At 46.0% G+C, this 17,377-nt stretch overlaps 1 protein-coding gene across 1 annotated transcript; it reads right to left on the bottom strand.

Moving 5' to 3' along the window:
- Positions 1-13,202: 13,202 nt before the first annotated feature.
- Positions 13,203-16,787, bottom strand: RTP2 (receptor transporter protein 2). Its single transcript, XM_069573004.1, has 2 exons — positions 16,584-16,787; positions 13,203-13,710 (listed from the first exon to the last, which is right to left on the bottom strand). Exons 1-2 carry the CDS (start codon positions 16,745-16,747, stop codon positions 13,203-13,205), a joined length of 672 nt encoding a protein of 223 aa, XP_069429105.1. The 5' UTR covers positions 16,748-16,787.
- Positions 16,788-17,377: the final 590 nt, after the last annotated feature.

Genomic DNA, 17,377 nt, shown 5'->3' with positions numbered 1-17,377 from the left:
CCCTACGTCAGACATGGACTGGCGATTCAATTCTTACATGATAGTATACATGTTAGAATTCCCATTCTCCCAAATCATCCCACCCTCTCCCTCTCCCTCTGAGTCCAAAAGTCCGTTATACACATCTGTGTCTTTTTTCCTGTCTTGCATACAGGGTCGTCATTGCCATCTTCCTAAATTCCATATATATGTGTTAGTATACTGTATTGGTGTTTTTCTTTCTGGCTTACTTCACTCTGTATAATTGGCTCCAGTTTCATCCATCTCATCAGAACTGATTCAAATGAATTCTTTTTAACGGCTGAGTAATACTCCATTGTGTATATGTACCACAGCTTTCTTAGCCATTCATCTGCTGATGGACATCTAGGTTGTTTCCATGTCCTGGCTATTATAAACAGTGCTGCGATGAACATTGGGGTACATGCGTCTCTTTCCATTCTGGTTTCCTCAGTGTGTATGCCCAGCAGTGGGATTGCCGGGTCATAAGGTAGTTCTATTTGCAATTTTTTAAGGAATCTCCACACTGTTCTCCATAGTGGCTGTACTAGTTTGCATTCCCACCAACAGTGTAGGAGGGTTCCCTTTTCTCCACACCCTCTCCAGCATACTTTTTAAATGCAACTTAGAAAGTAGTAACTTGAGGTTCAAGATGGTGAACTCAGCCCATGCCTCTATTTTGCAAACCTTCAAAACATTCCAGATTCCTCACTGACATAAATAAATGTGAAATAGAGAGTGTCGGGGTTTGGCTTCAGGCTGATACATGGGGAGACACACGAAAACAGTCCAAAGAATCCAAATAAATGCCTCTCTCTCTCCTATGGACAAAGTTACTACAGGAAACAATAAAATAGACAGAGCAAAATCTCACCAACTTACAGGTCTCTACAAGATTTGTAAGGCTATTGCATCAGTTTTTTATATTACCTTAGACAATGTAAAAGGAAGGAAAACAAGGTTGATAATGGGTTTTTTCCTATCTCAGTAAATTCCAGAAGACACTGAAAAAATACATACCAAGTTTTGAGTGAAAAAAAGATAAAAGATTGTGACAATAAAAATTAAAACTTGATCTATATATTTAGGGGGGATAAGAGCAGTATAAGATCAATCACATACTCTTTCTCTCCCTGAAAATATTACTCACAAACATAAGAAAGGAAGAGAATAAATCAGAATAAAGAATTCAAAAGTACAGTGGGCTAGAATAAAGATGGTGAGGAGGAGTAAATCTATAATATTTAAGAGTTCAGTTCAGTCTCTCTGTAGTGTCTGACTCTGCAACCCCATGGACTGCAGCAAGCCAGGCCTCCCTGTCCGTCACCAACTCCCAGAGCTTACTCAAACTCATGTCCATTGAGTCAATGATGCCATCCAACCACCCATCCTCTGTCGTCCCCTTCCCCTCCTGCCAGCAATCTTTCCCTGATATTTCTTCCAGCATCAGGGTCTTTTCAGATGAGTCAGCGCTTCACATCAGGTGGCCAAAGTATTGGAGTTTCAGCTTCAATATCAGTCCTTCCAATGAACACCCAAGAATGATATCCTTTAGGATGGACTGGTTGGATCTCCTTGCAGTCCAAGGGGCTCTCAAGAGACTTCTCCAACACCACAGTTCAAAAACATCAATTCTTCAGCCCTCAGCTTTCTTCACAGTCCAACTCTCACATGCGTACATGACTACTGGAAAAACGATAGCCTTGACTAGATGGACTTTTGTTGGCAAAGTAATGTCTCTGCTTTTGAATATGCTATCTAGGTTGGTCATGACTTTTTTTCCAAGGAGTAAGCATCTTTTTATTTCATGGCTGCAATCACCATCTGCAGTGATTTTGGAGCCCAAAAAACTAAAGTCAGCCACTGTTTCCACTGTTTCCCCAACTATTTGCCATGAAAAGATGGGACTGGATGCCATGATCTTCGTTTTCTGAATGTTGAGCTTTAAGCCAACTTTTTCACTCTCCTCTTTCACTTTCATCAAGAGGCTCTTTAGTTCACTTTCTGCCATAAGGGTGGTGTCATGTGCATATCTGAGTTTATTGATATTTCTTCCAGCACTCTTGATTCCAGCTTGTGCTTCATCCAGCCCAGCGTTTCTCATAATGTACTCTGCATATATTCAAGAGTAGATTCTTCAATTAGTATTATGACACATAATGTATTTGTCTAACATAATTCATGAAAGAAAATGTAACAGCTATAAACTATTTTATTAATTTAGTTATAGAATACTAGACTATTCTAACAAAACTGGAAATCCAAATTGACAGGAAAGAAGGTATGTGAAACTCTTCCCCACCAACCAAAAGAAATAAGAACTCATGAACCTTTATTGAAATAGATATAAGAATGTGGATGAAAATGTAGTAATATTTCCTAAAAATATAAATATACTCAGAAGAATAGACATTTGCTGTATAACTTTCTAGGGGAAAATGATTTTTAAAAGTTGAACAGTACTTTAAAATAAGTTTTTGAAGAATTAAGAAGTGGGAGGGAGGCTCAAAAGGAGGGGATATGTGTGGCTTATAGCTGATTCATGTTGTACAGCAGAAACTAACACAACATTGTAAAGCAATTGCTGTTGTTCTTGTTTAGTCACTAAGTCATGTCTGACTCTTTTGCAATCCCATGGACTGTATCCCACCGAGTTCCTCTGTCTATGTGATTTCCTAGGCAACAGTACTGGGGTGGGTTGCCATTTCCTCCTCCAGAGGATTTTCCTGACCCAAGAACTGAAACTTCATCTCCTGCATTGGCAGGTGGATTCGTTATTATTGAGCCACAAAGGAAGACCCTGCAAAGAAACTATCCCCCAAATAAGAAAATCTTTTAAATGCCAAAAAAAGAATTAAGAAGTGATAAAATAAATAATTTTATATGTGATGCTTTTCTCCCTAAACTACAAATACTTTTTGTAGTTTTGCTTTTCTAACTAAAATACAAGTATATTCTATTTCATTTTTATTCTAAGACTTAGAAACAGCCATTTTCAATTTCCAAATTCTTAAATTTTATGTGGTCCACTGGAGAAGGGAATGGCAAACCACTTGAGTATCCTTGCCTTGAGAACCTCATGAACAGTATGAAAAGGCAAAAAGATAGGACCCTGAAAGATGAATTCCCCGGGTTGGTAGGTGCCCAATATGCTACTGGAGATCAGTGGAGAAATAACTCAAGAAAGAATGAGGAGACAAAGCCAAAGCAAAAACAACACCCAGTTGTGGATGTGACTACTGATGGAAGTAAAGTCCAATGCCGTAAAGGGCAATATTGCATAAGAACCTGGAATGCTAGGTCCATGAATCAAGGCAAAATGGAAGTGGTCAAACAGGAAATGGCTAGATTGAACAATGTCATTCTAGGAATCAACAAACTAAAATGGGCTGGAATGGGTGAATTTTACTCAGATGACCATTTTTTCTACTACTGTGAGCAAGAATCCCTTAGAAGAATTGGAGTAGCCATCATGGTCAACAAAAGAGTCCAAAATGCAGTATTTGGATGCAATCTCAAGAACGACAGAATTAGCTCTGTTCATTTCTAAGGCAAACCATTCAATATCGCAGTAATCCAAGTCTATGCCCCAACCAGTAATGCTGAAGCTGAAGTTGAACAGATCTGTGAAGACCTACAAGACCTTTTAGAACTAACACCCAAAAAAGATGTCCTTTTCATTATAGGGGACTGGAATGCAAAAGTAGGAAGTCAAGAAACACCTGGAGTAACAGGCAAATTTGGCCTTGGAGTATAGAATGAAGCAGGGCAAAGGCTAATAGAGTTTTGCCAAGAGAACGCACTGATCATAGCAAACACCCTCTTCCAACAATACAAGAGAAGACTCTACACATGGACATCACCAGATGGCCAACACCGAAAACAGATTGATTATATTCTTTACAGCCAAAGATGGAGAAGCTCTATACAGTCAACAAAAACAAGACCAGGAGCTGACTGTGGCTCAAATCATGAACTCGTTACTGCAAAATTCAGACTTAAATTGAAAAAAGTAGGGAAAACCACTAGACCACCCAGGTAAGACCTAAATCAAATCGCTTATGTTTATACAGTGGAAGTGACAAATAGATTCAAGGGATTAGATCTGATCCAGTGCCTGAAGAACTACGGACAGAGGTTCACGACATTGTACAGGAGGCAGAAATCAAGATCATCCCCAAGAAAGAGATGTGCAAAATAGTTGCTGAGGAGGCCTTACAAACAGCTGTGAAAAGAAGAGAGACAAAAGGCAAAGGAGAAAAGGAAAGATATACCCATTTGAATGCAAGAGTTCCAAAGAATAGCAAGGAGAGATAAGAAAGCCTTCCTCAGGGAGCACTGCAAAGAAATAGAGGAAAACAACAGAATAGGAAAGATTAGAGATCTCTTAAAGAAAATTAGAGATACCAAGGGAACATTTCATGCAAAGATGGGCTCAATAAAGGACAGAAATGGTATGGACCTAACAGAAGCAGAAGATATTAACAAGAGATAGCAAAAATACACAGACAAACTATATAAAAAAGATCTTCAAGACCCAGATAATCATGATGGTTTGATCACTACCTAGAGCCAGACATCCTGGAATGTGAAGTCAAGTGGGCCTTAGGAAGCATAACTACAAACAAAGCTGGTGGAGGTGATGGAATTCCAGTTGAGCTCTTTCAAATCCTAAAAGATGATGCTGTGAAAGTGCTGTGCTCAATATGCCAGAAAATTTGGAAAACTCAGCAGTGGCCACAGGACTGGAAAAGGTCAGTTTTCATCCCAATCCCCAAGAAAGGCAATGCCAAAGAATGTTCCAACTACTGCACAATTGCACTCAACTCACACGCTAGTAAAGTAATGCTCAAAATTCTCCAAGCCAGGCTCCAACAATACGTGAACCGTGAACTTCCAGATATTCAAGTTGGATTTAGAAAAGGCAAAGGAAACAGAGATCAGTATCTGTTGGATCATCGAAAAAGCAGAGAGTTCTAGAAATACATCTACTTTTGTTTATTGTCTGTGCCAAAGCCTTTGACAGTGTGGATCACAACAAACTGTGGAAAATTCTTCAAGAGATGGGAATACCAGACCGCCTGACCTGCCTCCTGAGAAATCTGTATACAGATCAAGAGGCAACAGTTAGAACTGGACATGGAACAACAGACTGGTTCCAAATCGGGAAAGGAGTACGTCAAGGCTGAATATTGTCACCCTGCTCATTTAATTTATATGTAGGGTACATCATGAGAAATGTTGGACGCGATGAAGCACAAGCTGGAATCAAGATTGCTGGGAGAAATATCAATAACCTCAGATATGTAGATGACACCACCCTTATGGCAGAAAGTGAAGAAGAACTAAAGAGCCTCTTGATGAAAATGAAAGAGGAGAGTGAAAAAACTGGCTTAAAACTCAACATTCAGAAAATGAAGATCATGGCATCCGGTCCCATCACTTCATGGCAAATGGATGGGGAAACAGTGGAAATAGTGGCAGACTTTAGTTTGGGGGGCTTCAAAATCACTGCAGATGGTGACTGCAGCCCTGAAATTGAAAGACACTTACTCCTTGGAAGAAAAACTGTGACCAACCTAGACAGCATATTCAAAAGCAGAGACGTTACTTTGCCGACAAAGGTCCGTCTAGTCAAAGCTATGGTTTTTCCAGTAGTCATGTATGGATGTGAGAGTTGGACTATAAAGAAAGCTGAGTGTCAAAGAATTGATGCTTTTGAAATGTGTTGTTTCACATTTGAGAGTCTCTTGGAGTGCAAGGAGATCCAACCAGTTCATTCTAAAGATCGGTCTGAATGTTCATTGGAAGGATTGATGCTGAAGCTGAAACTCCAATACTTTGGCCACCTGATGCGAAGAGCTAACTCATCTGAAAAGACCCTGATGCTGGGAAAGATTGAAGGCAGGAGGAGAACGGGATGACAGAGGATGAGATTGTTCAACAGCATCACTGACTCAATGGACATGAGTTTGAGTAAGCTCCGGGAGTTGGTGATGGACACGGAGGCCTGGTGTGCTGCAGTCCATGGGGTTGCAAAAAGTCGGACCCCACTGAGCGACTGGACTGACTGAACTGAGCTGTTTAATTTTCTCAGTTAAGTTTCTCACAGGAAAAAATCTTTTTCTGCACAGTTTTGTCTTATTTTTTTAAGTTCATTGAGATATCTGTGTACCCCATGGATAAAGAAGTGATATATCATCTCTTTGCTGATGTTCCTCAGCCAAAAGACCATCAGAAACACATGTGTCACTGAACAAAGCTGAATTCTTTGGCTCATTGCAAAGAGTGAGAATGCCCTTGGCAACCATGCAGCATCTCAGCAAGATGGTTTACAAAGGACACACTCTAGCATTGGGGCTGGTGTCAGGTAGGGGGAGGACCACGTAAAAGACTTTGCTCTGGTTTAGATTTGGCAGAAAGTGGAGAAAATTTTATCATTAGATATCTCGATGGTTCCTATCTAGACAGTGAGAAGACAGACAGGAACAAGGCTGAAGTTGTGATTGGTAAGATAGCAGCCAATATCATATTGGCCAGAATAGGAGGTTGTTAAGTCATTTTTGTGTTTTAGACCATGTTTGTGCTCTTATTCATATTCAAATGAGACTACAGACTGGTCTTCTTTTTTGTTGCTGTTTTAATTTATTTGACTATGCTGAGTCTTAGTTGTAGCACACAGAATCTTCATTGGCACGTTCACGCTCTTAGTTATGGCATGCAAGATCTAGTTTTCTGACCAGGGATTGAACCCAGGCCCCCTGCACTGGAAGCATGAAGTCTTAGCCACTGGACCATCAGGGAAGTCCCCTTATGCTTGCCTTGATCAAGCATCATACCAGAGTACTCTAGTCTGAAACTGCTGCTCTGTGGAGTTATGCTCAACAAGAGAATACTAGGGCCATCTGTGAATGCCAGGCCGGCTCCCAGGGGTGTTTTTCTCTTTCTCATCTTTTATGTAAACACTTTGATATATGAACACACACATATGCATACATAATCCAAAGTTTTATATATTTTATTTCATCAGGGACATTTATTCTTATTTAATGAATCTACTAAATGTATATAAAGAATGTGGATATATGCATATTTAAATCATAAGAAGGTAGTTCACCTTCAACGTAGAAACAAACAGAAAGGAATAAAAAAGCAAAATGGAAAATCAGCTGTACTCCAATTGTTCTCAACTGAATTAATAAAACATGAACAATTAGGACCAGAAACAAACTGCTACTTTCACTGATTATTAAATTAGTTAATTGACTTTATTTTCAGCATTGAATAAACAAAGGTTTCTGTGTTGTTTGAGCAAAGTTGTTACTTTTGTGACTTGCAGCCCAGATTCTCATTACCTACAGTGCACCTGAAGAGATCATTTATTGCTGTATCTAAAGATAAGAAATGAGGCTATTCTAGCCCCTTGAATGAGAGGAAAACATGGATGGAGAAAGATCAGAACGAGGAGGAAAACTGAATGCTACTTTAATACATAGAGGCACCCACGATAAAATATGCAGGCATTCAAATGTTTCTAGAAGACACAAGGGTAGGATTGCGGTTCAGCACTATTTTTTTTTACATTTGTTTTTAAAGACAAGTTCTAAAAATAATAATAAAATGTCTTTCATGCTCCTTGCTCTCACTCCTTACTTGAGCCAAAAGAGCTGTCTTTACCCAACACCAACCCTCCTTGCTTTTCTGCCTCTTTCTGGCAGAGTGCCTAGATTCCTCTTGGCCTCCATCCTGCCCTCTTCTGGTAGCTGGTTGCTTATTCTTTCTGAGCATAAAATAAGCTCTGTCTCTGCTGCTGCTGCTGCTAAGTCCCTTCAGTCGTGTCCAACTCTGTGCGATCCCAGAGACGGCAGCCCACCAGGCTCCCCTATCCCTGGGATTTTCCAGGCAAGAACACTGGAGTGGGTGCCATTTCCTTCTCCAATGCATGAAAGTGAAAAGTCAAAGTGAAGTCGCTCGGTCGTGTCGGACTCAGCAACCCCATGGACTGCAGCCTACCAGGCTCCTCCATCCAGGGGATTTTCCAGGCAAGAGTACTAGAGTGGAGTGCCATTGCCTTCTCCAAGCTCTGTCTGTAGGTCTCCCTTTTTCTTTTTCTAATTTATTCACTTATTTTTGGCTGCGCTGGGTCTTTGTTGCTTCGCTCGGGCTTTTCTCTAGCTGCAGCGAGTGGAGGCTCCTCTCCAGCTGCAGTGTGCAGGCTTCTCACTGAGGCGGCTTTTCCTGTTAGGGAGCATGGGCTCTGCACCAGGCTTCAGTAGCTGTGGTTCACAGGCTCTAGAGTTCAGGCTTTGTAGTTGGGATGCATGGGCTTAGTGGCCCAACAGCATGTGGAATCTTCCTGGAGCAGGATTGGACTTGTGTCCCCTGCATTGGCAGGTGGATTCTCAACCACTGAATAACCAGGGAGTCCATGGGTGTTCTTTTTTGTTGACTCAGCATGGGATGCCCTTAGCTCCCTCTGAGACCCACCCTTGACTCCCTGACCACTTCTACAAAATATACCCCTGCATGACTGGTCTAAGAAACCATCCCTAACTCCTTACCCCCAGGTATGACTAAAATTGTCCCTTTCCTAGCATTGACTGGCACACGTTGTGAGCCCTCCAAGTTAGCGACTGTGTCTAATTATCTTTGTGACCCAAGAACTTAGGACTACCAGGAGTGAAACAGACCAGAGCAGACAGATGTTGACTTATGGATGAAAATGGAAGGATAACAGGTGTATAACCGTAGGATATACTCCATGCAGTTTTTCCTGGGTTGGTAATGGGTCTGCATTGACTCACTCCACTGTGCTGTTAGACTAGTGCCTAGAGATCCTGAGTCTTAGCACAAATTATTTTCCACACCTCACTGTCCTCTTCATCAGATACTCTGCAAGCAACTGCCAGCCAATAATTAACGAAAGCCAGATATACTGACTTAGTGGTGTGAAAATAGTACAAAGAGACACACAGGGGTTATAGTGCACTGATTTCTTGTAACACCTATAACACAGATGCTGTTGCAGGGTATAAAAGAATTAATAAAGAAAACAAGAATAAGAAGACAGCCTCTTTTGACAGGCCACATGGGCTTCATGAGAGATGAGGAATAAATATCCACTCCACATCACAGGGACAAACATCCGTGCCCACAGGGTTAATTTCACACCAAGTATCTGAGAAAGTTCTCTCCTAAACCTCTTGTCAGCCAAACTAGCAGGCAATTATTGCACATTTTTCAGACATTTCTGCTTCCAGGTGTTAGAACTCAGACTCTGACTCCCCACCCCATCCCCTCTCCACCCACCTTCAGGTCCAGCTGTCATCCAAATGTTCGTGGGTGCCTCTGCCCTCTGGCAAAGTGCTGTGGTCTTTGTCCAGGATCTGAGCCGAGTCTCAATATATGTAATAAACATAATATATTGAGCCCAGAAGGGCTTATTTAGTTCTTTATTTCTTGGAATCCTGGGTCCTGTAACAACCTAACCAGCTCACTAACCGGACATCTCACTAAGCCTGTTTTCCCCCTGGAAGTGTGGATAATCATAGCGCCTATTTCACAGGCTGTTGCTAAGCGGAGATTAGAAATACTAGCTGACATGAAGTCGGCATTCCCTTCACTTCCAGCTGGGGTATCACAATACGTGGAATGCACAGGATTGTTCTCGGTGGGAACAAAGGTGTGGTAGAGAATATTGCAGCAGCAAGACAAGGATTTAGTCAGTCGACCGTTCTGATTAAGCAGTGACTTTGTGTCAGGTCCTGGGGATGAAAAACAAGTGACAGTGGGGGACAGGCACACATACGAATGGTGGCAATATGCGAAGTGCAATAGCAGAGGCAGCTTCAAGGGGCGAGGTCCTGGCACCTCCCGGGGCTTAGCACAGCGCCTCGCACACAGTCAATGACTATAACAGCAAGCGTTTCTTGAGTCCTCCTCAATAAATGGTATGCATTATTAGCATCTGGAAATGAGGTGTGGCTGGCTAATGAGAGTTTCATCCATTAGCAGGAAAGAGTGCAAGCAAGGGAGTGACTCAACCATGTAGATTATTAGAAAAGTACCCCGGGGTAGTGGTAGTGTGGCGGGTGGGCTATGGGCGGTGGGGGAGGCTCCAGCCATGATGATAATGAAGACTACAGAGCCAAGGCGTGCAAATGATGAGTTCAGGTATCAACCCTGGAGGTGCTTGGGGAGAGCAATCGACAGGGCATGGTGACCAATTCGGCCAGGGTGGGGAAGGGCGGTACAAGAGGTCAGGAGATAAAACACCAGATTTCTAAAATAGGAGGAGCAAGTTTGGATGGCAGAATGATGAGATCAGCTTTGGTCATGCTGAGGCAACTCCTGGTGGAAAGGTCAATTGATCTGGAGATCTGGAGTTCGGTAGAAACAGTTAGAGAATCAATAAGAACCAGAAGTTCATATATACTGAAAACCTAAGTCACGGGGGGTGCATATAACAGAAAATCAGCAGAGCGAGAGAATCCCAGGGAATGTAAAGCATGCTGAGAGAAAGAATGCCGTAGCAGCAGAGAGGAAACAGAAATAGGAGACTAAGGAGCAAATGCTGACCTGGAACCTTCAAGGAGGGAGAGCAAAAGGCAGCAGTGGGACAGAGATGGTTTGGCAGTGGGGTGCAGGGTGACAGTTTTAAGGACATGGAAATGAGACTCCGAAGAATTAAGGAGAACATAAGAAATAAAGATAAATATAATCTACTCTTTGAGAAACATGTCTTTGAGGGAATTTTTTTAAATACCTAATAGTAGTTAGAGGGGATGTGAAGTCTGGGAAGTTTCATTTGAGTTAAATATGAAGAAGATACAGGTGCACTTATAATACTGAAAAGAAGGGATTGCTAAAGGAGAAGATGCTCATCTCCTCGAATTTTCCCCAGATCTCGTCTCACTCCACCTGCTCTAGTCCCCTCACCTCCTTCCATTTTTAGTGGCTCTTCAACCCCCAGGCCCACCTCAGAGGCTCCACCTTTGTTGATCCACCTGAGGCCTGACTCTCCCCGTGACGCAATCTCAGCAGTCTAGCCCTAAACTCACATACCACAGTTTCAGTAATAAATGCTGCTGGTGCTGCTTTATCAAGCTGGGAACAGTTGGAGACCTCAGGAAACCTCATGATTCCTGGACTGCCATGTTCATCTTTCCAGAAGCCACCTCATGTCTGCGGTTGAGCAACACCCCTGAGGCGCATGCTCTGCAGAGGCCCAGGCCCAGGTGGGCCTCCTCTGTGACTGGAAGAGGTGAATACACCCCCATATGCCCGCTAGTGGGCAAATGCACCAGCCTGAACTTTCCTGTGCCTCTCCTGCACCCAGTCGAAGAAATGGAGATTTTCCCAAACAGCCTAGCTCTCTGCTCCTGCAGGTCCATGGAGGAATCTGGACAAGTCACCAGAAGCCCTCTGCCAAAGCCAGAGAAGGGTAAAGCCAGCCTGCACATAAGTGTACAGGTGACAACAGCGTCCACAGCAGCCCATCTCTGGAATCACGTCCACACAAACACACCACTTTGAACTCCCATCTTCAGTTTGCAGGCCCCACTTGGGGCAGAAGCTCTAAAGGTGAGCTATAGAAAGGGATGAATGTCACGAAACAACTCAGAGTGTTGAATGGGAGAGTTTCTTTTCCTATTCCAGATAATAATAAGCACAGGGTTATCTGATACCAGATCATGAATCAAATTACCCAGTCAAATCATCCAGGTCACAGCTATGCCTGAGAGAACAGATAAAGCAAATGCATTCTCCCTCAGTGGGCAATCTTGTGGACTGGGCAAGGGGGAGGGGCTGGCAGACAGGCACTGTCTCCACTGTTCACGTGTCCCCCTGGTCATTGCCTGCCCTAAACAGAGGTATACAGCTCCACTGTCACCTGGAGGAGTCACATCCCCAGATCTGCCTCACCTGCCCTTTCCCTCAGCATCCTCGGCATTTAGAACAGCTATAGAATCTTCTACAAGGTATTTCCATACAGGATGGCAATATCACACATCATACTGCATCACACGTAAACAGGGGTGCCACAGCTCACATACTTCTACAGAGCACAGGAATACACTCTCCCAGCCCCAAGCCAACACACACACACACACACACACACACACACACAGCCATCACTTGCGGTGAACGTTTACAAGGCCTCCTTCCCAGGAAATAAATTTAGGTAGCATTGGGATTCAAGAATTCCAGTCATTCCAGAAAAACATCTACTTCTGAAAAAAAAAAAAAAGAATTCCAGTCAACTGACAGAGCACAGAGGATACATATTTATTTGTGTATCTGTACCCCACAATCTGTCCCTGTCCCCAGAAGGCCCTAGACTGCAGACACTTCCTGTACCCACCTCTTATTTTATGAGACCACATACACTGACATGGGAATTTCAAATTCTAGACAAGTGCTATTCAGTAGAAGCTTCTGTGAACACGTTCTATATCTGCACAGTACCACTAGCCACTAAGTCCTTGATATATGCCTGGTACAACTGAGGAACTGAATTTTTCATTTTATTTTAATTAATTTAACTTAGCCACGTATGGCTAATGACTAATAGTATTGGACAGTGCAGTTCTAAATAATTCCAGCCAAGCAGGCTCTAGCATCAGAGTTAAAAAAAATAAATAAATGGTGCCTTTCAGAATGGTGGGAGCTGGCTCTCCAGGAGAGGCACAGGGTGAAGACACACTGAATATTGACTGAAGATGCCTCGGGTGGAGCCGCAGTCCGCCCCAAAGGGAGCCATGGTGGGATGCTCAGAAGCAACTGAAGATAAACTTGAGAATCAGGCAGGGACAAGACTGGACCTAAGGGGGTCCTAAGGGGATATGGGATATGAAAATGAAGCAGAAGAAGGGGTAAAGATGGAGGTTGGGGGGTGGGCGGGGGGGGGGGGGGGGGGCGCTGCCCACTGTAAGCTAAGTACTAACACCAGACCTGGAGAGTTCTAAATCCACCTTAGACCCTTCTCCCCATGCCCCCATCACTGTGAGTTTTAATGGAAGGATTATTAAATACCTCCTGGAGCAACTTTCATTCTGCAGGGTAATAAGCTGAGGTCCAGAGAGGTAACTGGGCTGTCCAGCGTCATAAACTGAATCTGTAGCAGAAGCAGGATCAGAACTGCACCCCCTGCATCCCCACTCTCACCCCCACGAGCCCTCCCGCACCCTCAACCCGCTGCACTAAAAGAAGCTCGATCTTCGGAAGGAGAACTGCAGATATACAATAAGCAGACAGAGGGAGGCCCAAAAGAGGCACCAGCGAAGGGAGAAGAAGTTGTAGCCAGATCCCTCCTGGGCCCTTGACTTGGAGGCACCGGAGAAGGTCGCCTCCTCCTCCAGCAGCTTCTCGCTGGGCTTCCAGTGCACGATGCCCTCCTGGCAGGCCTCGCAGAACTCGCTGCGGTGCGGCCCGCTATCCGGGCGGCTGGCCACGTGGATGCGGTACTGGCCGCCGTCCTCGTCGTAGCACTGCTCGCGCAGGCTGGTGATGAGGTTGTCCACCAGGTTCTCGATGTTCTCCTCCAGCATGCTCGACTCGTCCAGCCGCGCCGTGCCGCACTCATAGCACAGCTGCTTGAAGACGCGCATGCGCACCGAGCCCGCCCGCTGGGCGCGATCCAGGTACATGTGGAAGAGGATGACCACGTTGGCTGACTGCCAGGTATGCCAGCACCAGGTGCAGTGGAACCTGCGGGGAAGAGAGACAGGGATGGACAAGGTGGGCCTCCCTTCCAGACAGCCCTCCTGGAGGAGCCTGGAAAGGAAGGGCCCTGGGTGCCTGTGCCTGGAAGTCAAGGTGGAGTGTTTACTGCCCCCTGGGTACATTAGTGCCTTAGCCGAAGTCCCAGCCTCCTCTTGGAGAACTCCCCTGGGCCTAGGACAGCATCCTCATAAGCCAGACACTGGAGCCATCTGGCCTCCAGCATTGCTCTCCAGCCTACCTCCTGTGTACCCTCCCTTAGCCTGACATGGGTCTGGATGCTGCCCAGGGTCACTCCTGCCAGTCTGGACCTTATTTCTCATCTGTGAAATGCAGGATAATTGTGTCCAATAAGAATCCTCCTGCTCAGACCTCTCATGACTCTGATAAAGAGGATGACCACACATCTCACTCATGCATCCTGTCTGCTCTGGGGCAAAGATTTGCCTCTAGCTGTCTCAAACACAGAACACAGAGAATTCACAGGACGGGCAGGCAGATGGGTGAGATGGGCCAGCAGGCAGAAGACTATAGAGTTTGGTCCTTGCACCTTCACAAAGCGCACTCGCCTGTCCCTTGACAGATCATCCTTAGATCCCAATCCAGGGCTGCAGCAGAGGTTGGGAAGGTGTATCCTGGTTTGCATACCCGTCCACACACATATACACACATGCATATTTATGTACTCACAGGCCCTCCACACACATATACACACCACATTTACATATACACTGGCTGCTTTGTCTAACCAGGCCCCTTTGGGTTTTGGCCTCAGGAAGTACAAGGGAAGTGGCCTGGGACTCATATGGCTTAGGCTTCATCTCAGCTCTCCCCAGTGCTTGCACACCTTCAGTGACAGAGAACTCATTACCACCAATGGCAATTCCTTCCACCCCTGAGATAGAGCTCTTCCAGGGCCCTGTTCCTGAGGCTGTATGGCAGTCTTGGGTCCACTGAGTTGCATCTGCCCTCACTGTTGACCCTTTCCAAGACCCCTGTAAATAGCACTGAAGGACCTCTGATGAAGAACTCAATTCAGTCCAACAGGTCCTGCACAGCAACTACTGTGATGCCAAGCACCACGCAGCCCAGGCTGTGGAATGGAGATGAAGCCAAGCATGGCCCCAAACCCTAGGGCCCACAGGCAGCACAGGCCCATCACAGGATCCAGTGCAGCCTGAGGCAGGGTTGGCAGGCCAGAGCGTCCTCACTGGCCCTGAGCCGGAGGGGAGTGTCCGCCTCCATCCTGCCTCCCTGTGCTAGGCCAGAGCTGCGGGGCAGCAGGGTTACTGAGTCCCAGCACTTATAGGTAAGGGTAAGTCTCTGTGCAGAATATGCACAAGGGTGATGCTTCTCCAGCCCCACCTGAGGCCAGCTGGGAGCCAGGAGTAAGACCAGCTGAGCCCTGAGGCGAGAGGAGCCACGAGCCTGTGGGGCTCAGCCTCCAACCTGCTGGGCCCCTGCACCTGAGTTTCCAGCCCTTCCACCCCTTCCACTTGCCGACTCAGAGCTTCACATTGTCAGTCTCCTCCTTCAGCACCTTTTAAAATCAAACCAATCTGGAGATCTTTCCCCTCCCTCAAGCCAGACCTCAGGTCTTATATCTCAAAGTCCAGGAGGAGGGAAACTTCGGATCATTCAGTCAGCCTTTCATTTCATGGAAAGAGAGCCCTCTGCACACACACAGCTAGTCAGAGACAGAGCTGGGGCCCAGCCCATAACGTGCCCATCAGATGTGTCTTGTGGGGGGTTAAGTTGAAATGAGCCAATCGACCCCTGCCTCTCTGTCTTTTGCCTACAGTCGGGTTCAGGCTAACATTTGCAGGTTTGGGGAAGGAGTACAAGAGTAAGCTACCCACCCACTGCCTGCCTCCTTCTGTCTCACCCCCAGTGCCACAAGGAACTCCACAGGCAAGCAAGCACGTGGGAACTCCCCAGTCTGTGTGTCCAGGTTCTGTGTGTTTACACCCCCAGAACACAGCCACCTCAGGAGCCTAGAGTTACCATCTGCCCTTAATTCAGTGGACCCAGGGAAGAGTCCCACATCAACCCTGGAGAGGAGCTTGAGGCAGTTTGGGCAGGGCATTCTGTTGGCCCCAACCCCAACTGTGATCTAGAAGAGAGAGAGGCAAGTGGACTTCAGATGAATGTGTCCTCTTGACCCAAGGACCCCTTGCTGTATGAAAGACATGGAGCGCCTATCCCATAATGTGATGCTGTGCCCTGAGGACCTACTGAACTCCTGCCCAAAGATCTTTTTGTCAGAGACCCAAAGATAAAAGAGCTGGAAGAGATTTGACTGATTACCTCAGGCCCACTCTCTGGTTTTGCAAATATGAAAACAGAAACTACACAGGGAAAAGGATTTGCCCAAATTCACAGCTGTTAGCTCCAAAGCCAGTTTCTAGAACTTAGCAGGTGAACAATAAATGCTTTTGTATTCAAATCTGATTTCATTGAGTTGACTGCACAGACCTAGGACCAGAAAGAGCTTTCCCCAGTGGACCACATGGCCTCCTCCGCTTTGTTCCTACCAATCTTTAAGAAATTAGGAACATGTGAAGACATTTAAAATGTCAGAGATTGCAGGAGCATTGAAGAATCACAGCTCTTTACTATGGAAAATACAGACCTAGAGACAGAATACAGCTTGCTAGGAGGAGCACTCAGGGAGTTAGTGGTATAGTTGGGATTAGAATCAAAGCTGGTTCGACCCACCTGGCAGTTCCTTCTCTGGCCTCTAAGCTCTAACCTGAGTTGACCCTAGAATGGGGCTCCACGCATCTCTGCCTCCTCTTGGAAGGTGCCCCCCAGGGCTGTGCCACAGGGCTCCCCGCAGCCCTTCACACCCCACCTCTTACCTGCCTGAGGCATGCTGCTCCAGATATTGCTTCCAGCCAGGGGCCAGCTCGTTGGGCTTGAGGTTGGGGTCTATGATGAGCTCCCAGCTGTCGGCTGGCTTGGCCACCTCCATCTTCTCATAGAAGACTTTCTTCCACTCACAAGTGGTCAGGCTGGTACACATGGTCCTGTTGGCAGGGCTGGGAGTTTGAGCTCAGCCTGAGCGAGAACCCAGAACAGCCAGGTGGGTGCAGAGCAGTGCAATCTCTGAGGCCTGGAAAGCTTCCTTGTCAGGACCAGAAGGAAACAGGATCCAGCAACCTCCTTTGTCACCCTGGTACCTGTTGCCATGGCAGCTGAGGCCAGGGCTGGGGAAGAGGGAAGTCCCAAAGGGGAGTCCCAGGGCCCTGAGCTAGGCTGGGGATGCAGGGCTGGGCAGTGATCCGAGGGCAGTGAGCAGGGTAGGGGCTGAGCCCCGGACCACACTCACCCAGGCTTCCCAGGGCTCCAGGAGGCAAGGACGATTCGGTGGCTGTGTTTCACCCCTACCGGTCTTCCAGGCATTCTCCACTTCATGTGCTATGGAGACTGGGACACCCTAGGGGACCACGGAGAAATGAGGGACTGGGAAATGCAGCGCCTATGGCACCCACATCCCCTGACATGCTGGAACCATCACTTACCATGTGCCAAGCACTAGCTGCTTGACCCGTGCTCTGGCCAAGGCAGGGATTACCCCCACCCCCACCTCACTTCACCCAGATCAGGAGGCTGAGCTTTATACACCTCCAAGTGGCTCATCCATGAGCCAGAT

Source organism: Ovis canadensis, chromosome 1 (assembly GCF_042477335.2).
Source record: "Ovis canadensis isolate MfBH-ARS-UI-01 breed Bighorn chromosome 1, ARS-UI_OviCan_v2, whole genome shotgun sequence".
NCBI lineage: Eukaryota > Metazoa > Chordata > Mammalia > Artiodactyla > Bovidae > Ovis > Ovis canadensis.
The sequence above is the reverse complement of the archived record's forward strand: the minus strand, read 5'-3'. Positions and strand labels throughout refer to the sequence as shown.